This window comes from Sorex fumeus, unplaced genomic scaffold (assembly GCF_029834395.1).
Source record: "Sorex fumeus unplaced genomic scaffold, SorFum_2.1 ptg000098l, whole genome shotgun sequence".
NCBI classification, from domain to species: domain Eukaryota; kingdom Metazoa; phylum Chordata; class Mammalia; order Eulipotyphla; family Soricidae; genus Sorex; species Sorex fumeus.
This window is the reverse complement of record NW_026606155.1, coordinates 58,610,014-58,614,788: the sequence shown is the minus strand read 5'-3', so window position 1 is coordinate 58,614,788 and position 4,775 is coordinate 58,610,014. Positions and strand designations below refer to the sequence as shown.

Below are 4,775 nucleotides of genomic sequence, written 5' to 3'. Positions count from 1 at the left end.
TACGAGCAATAATTGCTTATTCAGCATTAAAATTAAAGTCCAGACCAACTATTTATAACACTGGTTCAATTGTATAAGAGACCACAGTAGAGACTTACGATGTTTCTAAACATTAAAAACTAATTTTTTGGACCCTTCCACTTTCTCTCCCTCCTTTTTTCTCCTGGTGGAAATAGTTTAGCTTTTCTCCTCTCTATTAATGGGTCCCAGGACTGCTCAAGATGTGGTTTCACTCAATCCAAAGAAAGGACAAAACTTCTTCTGGCGAGACAAGGATTCTGGATTTGGCTTTCTGAGCCGGTTCAGAATCCTTTCAGCTCCCAAACAATTCAGTGAGGAAATGGTAAGCCATCCCCCCCACCCCATGGAAAAAAAGTAGCACCATTTAAAGCCAAAACCAAAATAAAACAAAAGGAGGGTTTTTAATCAGAAAAAGAATCCTTTTAATTTGTATAATTTATTAGAAGCTTCTTAGGAACTATATTTAAGCCAGATATCTACATAAGTTACAACAGAAAAAGACTGACGCTGCAAATACCAAACTGCCAAATAATATACACAGATGTATCAATGCCCATAAAAAATAAAATGGGCTAGGAGTAGGGACTGGGTTTCTTTTTTCTTTACAACAAAATGTACAGATTCTAAAAACTAGGCGTTTAGTCCAACTTTTGACAGTGTTTTACAGCTACAAGTTCACACCAAACAGAAAACAATTTTAGCCAGGGCGGTCCCCTCCGAGCCTGGGCTGCTGAGGGCGTCTGGAGGGAGCACTTTCTTTGTGTCAGTGACAGGTGGGTTCTGTCGAAGAGTCTTTCCTCTCCAAGCCCCCCTCTCCCCTTCCAAAGAAATCCTGGTATTTACAAGCGTGTGCACTTGGCGGGCACGGTGTACCCGCACCAAAGTTTGCTAGGTTTCGAGTTCAGAGCCTTGTGTGCGGAGAGCCCTCTCCAAACTACGCCCTGCCCGAGCGTGGGAAACCCATCCGAGTCACCTAAAAGACACCCTCAAAGCTGTTCTCGCCGTGTCCTTCCTTCTTCACGTAAAGACTCCTTGAAGAATTGGATTCGCTTGGTGTTTTTACTTTCTCTTAAAAGAAAAAAAAATCCCACAAATTTTAGAAAAAAAAATAAAGACGTCCAGCAGTTTGGTCTTTGTGTGTGTAGTTCCCCCACCCCCACCCCCTCGGTCTAATCGGGAGCCGTTTCTTAAGAAAAGTCGAAGCAAGTCGGGGCGGCGGGCGGTGGGCGGGCGACGGTGGCGGGCTGGAGGGGAAGCGGCGAGGCAGCGCGCTGGGCCCGGCCCGGCCCCTCTCACCAGGTCCGACCATATAGCAAGGTAGAGCAGGACATGGTGCCGTAGTCCGAGCCCGAGGAGTTCAGGTGGGACAGGCTGGAGACCTGGCCCTGCAGCGCCGCGGGGCTGGCGGCGTGGTGCGCCAGGTCCGGGGACTGGCCCGCGCTGCCCGGCTGGTGGCCGGGGTGTGCGCCCAGGCCGGGGCCGCCGCTGCCCACGGAGATGGCCGCGGCCGCCGCCTGCGCCGCCTGCGCCTGCTGCTGCGCCTGCTGCTGCGCGTGGCCCTGCAGGCCGCCGGCGCCCGGGGCGGGGGCGCCCGCCTGGCACGGTTTGCCGTCTTTCACCAGGACTGGCACGGCCACGCGACGCGGCGACTGCTGCTGCGCCTGCTGCTGCTGCTGCTGCTGCGGGCACCCGGCGCCCCCGCCGCCGCCGCCGCTGTCCTGCTGCAGCTGCTGCTGCGCCGCCTTGTCCTTGGCCTGCCGCTTCATCTTGTAGCGGTGGTTCTGGAACCAGATCTTGACCTGCGTGGGGGTCAGGTGGATCATGCTGGCCAGGTGCTCGCGCTCGGGCGCCGACAGGTACTTCTGCTGCTTGAAGCGCCGCTCCAGCTCGTACACCTGCGCCTGCGAGAAGAGCACCCGGCGCTTCCTGCGCGGGGCGCTGGGCAGCGGGGCCATGTTCTTGCTCACGTCCCCCAGCGAGCCCAGGCCGCCCATGCCGCTCATGTTCATGCCGCTCGCCGGGCCCATGAAGCGGGAGACTGTAAGCGACAAACGCACAGCGTCGGCGGGGCCGGGCCGGGCCGGGGCCCCTCTGCCTGCCTGCCGTGCCCTCGGCCGGCCCGGTCCCCTCCGACGGCGCCCTCCTCACCTAGGCCACCTCCACCACGACGCGGAGAAGCCCAGCCTCTGGGCACCTCCAGCGCCCATCCCGGGCCAAACCGTCGAGGAGTCCACTGCCGAGTTTTTCCCGCCTCGACCCCGGCTACCTCCCAACAAACACCGCGGAGGGAGGACGCTCCTGTTCCTTTCATGCCCAACCCCGGCAGTCGCAGGGTTCGTCGGCCACAGGGGGCAAACTGGGCCCGGGCCGGGAGCTGGGGTCCGACGGCAGACCCCCAGGTCTGGGCGCTAAGGAGAGGGAAGTGTTCACTTCCGAAAGCCAGAGCCTCCCGACACTTTGCCTCCGGGTCGCTCCCTCCACGAGGGCACTTGCTCGCCCCGGGTAGAGCCCCTCGATCACGCGCCTTCCCACCTGCCCACAACTCGGCTGTTGGGACGGCCGGCCGGGCGCCCGAGCGCGTCCCCGAAGGGAGGTCTCTCGCCCCGCCAGGCTGCCTCCGCGGGCGCGCTGGGGGCCCGGGTTGCCCCGACTGCGGGTGGGTGGGCTCCCTCTGCGCTCCGGGGTCCCGCGCGCCAAGTGGGGCAGCCGGGCGGCCGCATGTTAGAGATGCCGCAGGACCCAAGCCGCTAGCAAGTGCCTCTCCTTTTGGACCCCGCAGCCCAGCGACGGGAGCGCTCCCTCCCCGGGGCTCCCGGGCCCAAGTCCTTGGCGCTTCTGGTCCGGCCGCCCACCCCGTGCCCCGCGCGGTGCGGGCGGCTCACCCCGCGCCTCCCCAGCTCAGCCCGCGGCCCTGCAGGGGGCGGCCTCACTTACTGGCGGGGAAGCGCGGGTCTGGGTTGGCGCCGTACCATGCCGGGCCCGAGGCGCTGTTCCGCATGGTGTCCTGGTACGGCGGCAGCTCGCTCATGTTGCCCAGGTTGCCGTTGCAGTAGCCCCCCACGGCGGAGTGCGAGAGCTGGGGCACCCCCGCCGCCGTCATGTGGTAGGCGGCGGTGACGGCGCCGTGGTGCCCCACGGCGTGCTGCTGCATGGCCGCGGCCGGCGGTGCCGCCTGGCCCTGCCTGTAAGCCGCCAGCGGAGCCCCGAGGCCGCCGCCCTCCATGCCCACTTTCTTGTAGCTTTCCTCCAGGGGACTCAAGATGTCAGACACTGAGAACGGAGTCGTGTGCTTTGGACTCATCGACATGATTCGGCGGCGGCTGGAGGAGGAAGGAAGAGGAGGAAAAAAAAAAAAGGGAGAGGGGGAAGGCGAAGCCTCGCTGCTTTTTTTTTCCTCCCTTTGCCAAATATTCTGGTGTTACCTTAACGCCGATCTTGTTGGATGTACACGTAACCGAGTGGACCGAGTCCGCCTTAATTGGCTTGAGTGGAGGCTCGGGGGCTGCCTCGCGTTTGTTTTAGCCCGGCGCCAGGTTTTAGGCAGCCACCAGAGGCGGGGCGTAAGCGCTAAAGCAACAAGACAATAGAAGCCTACATCTTGCCCGAGATAATTAGCTTACATGCTGATGACAAGGTAAACACCTTTAAGTTTCACTTGTCAGGATTTTTCGGTCTCAGAAACCGGGAGAGAGAGAGAGAGCAAGCGAGAGAGCAGAGAGAGGCAGAGACGCGACCCAAAGCATTTCTTTCCCCCTTCCACGGACCCCCCACCCCCATATTTTGTGGGGTGCGGGCGGCACGCGGAGGGGGGGAGGCGGGGGAGGGAAAGGAGGAGGGAACCGGGAGAGGGGAGGGCAGGAGGTGGGGTGGGGAATAGCAGAGGAGGAAGGATGGTGGGGAGGAAGCAAGGTGAAGGCTGGCTGCTTTGCAACCAACTTGCAGAGTTACAAAGTGGGGCCACTTTCCCAGACGGTCGGGGTTACCCGGGTGGGGACGGGGCTTTCGAGGGAGGGAGGACGAGGGACGGGGGTAGGAGTTTTCACCTGAGCCTGGCGGGGCTGCTTCTCCCTCCCGCCGCGGCCTCCCAGCCCCGCGCCTTCCCACCGCCTCCGGACCACATTGGGCTTGCCGGCGCCGAGCCCCAGTCGCTCCCGAATGAGCGCGCCAGTCAGGGCACGAACCCCTGGGCCGCCCCGGCGGTCTGCGTGTCCGTCGGTCTGTCTGCCTCCAGTGCCGCCGGCAGAGGGACACCTCTGCTCCCCGCCCCCTTTCCCCTACCCGGGAGTGAATCCCAGCGGGCGGAGGGGGCGCTGAGCAGGGGCTCGCCTGCCGCCGAGAGGCCGTCCCAGATCCCGGCGTTCCCCTCCCCCCCCACCAGCCCGGGGTCCCCTCTGCGGCTGGGGCCCGCCGCAGCCCGCCCCCGCCCATCCCACCCCACACTCCGACGAGGCTCCCTCTCCCCACCCCCATCCCTGGCGAGCCCACCGCTGGCTGCTGGAGCTGGGAGGCTGGGGGTGGGGGGGCGGGTGGGGGAAGGGGGGGAGGACGAACGGGAGGGACGATCACTGAAGTGGCCCCACCTCGAACAAACCTGGTGGCCCTGACCCTCGCCCATGGCCCGGACCCGCGGGATTCTGGGGCTGGAGCTGACTTTCCAAGGACATCGCAGCCCCAGCACCCGAGCCCAGGGCCGACGCGGCTTTCCCCTGCGATGGCTGGGGAGGGCACGAGCTGGGAGCGTCGAGCGCGCCCGC

The 4,775-nt window shown here is 63.0% G+C and overlaps 1 protein-coding gene across 1 annotated transcript; it reads right to left on the bottom strand.

The window, feature by feature from the left end:
• Positions 1-425: 425 nt before the first annotated feature.
• NKX2-1 (NK2 homeobox 1) lies at positions 426-4,362 on the bottom strand. Its single transcript, XM_056134115.1, has 3 exons — positions 4,065-4,362; positions 2,956-3,341; positions 426-2,059 (listed from the first exon to the last, which is right to left on the bottom strand). The coding sequence occupies exons 1-3, from the start codon at positions 4,139-4,141 to the stop codon at positions 1,314-1,316; spliced, it is 1,209 nt and encodes a 402-aa protein (XP_055990090.1). The 5' UTR covers positions 4,142-4,362; the 3' UTR covers positions 426-1,313.
• Positions 4,363-4,775: the final 413 nt, after the last annotated feature.

Excerpts from the sequence above, each read along its gene's own strand:
- NKX2-1 (XM_056134115.1), bottom strand. The coding sequence starts at position 4,141 with ATGTGGTCCGGAGGCGGTGGGAAGGCGCGGGGCTGGGAGGCCGCGGCG. Across the intron at positions 3,342-4,064 it reads AGCAGCCCCGCCAGGCTCAG|CCGCCGCCGAATCATGTCGA; the intron begins GTGAAAACTCCT and ends TTCCTCCTCCAG. Across the intron at positions 2,060-2,955 it reads AGACCCGCGCTTCCCCGCCA|TCTCCCGCTTCATGGGCCCG; the intron begins GTAAGTGAGGCC and ends TGTCGCTTACAG.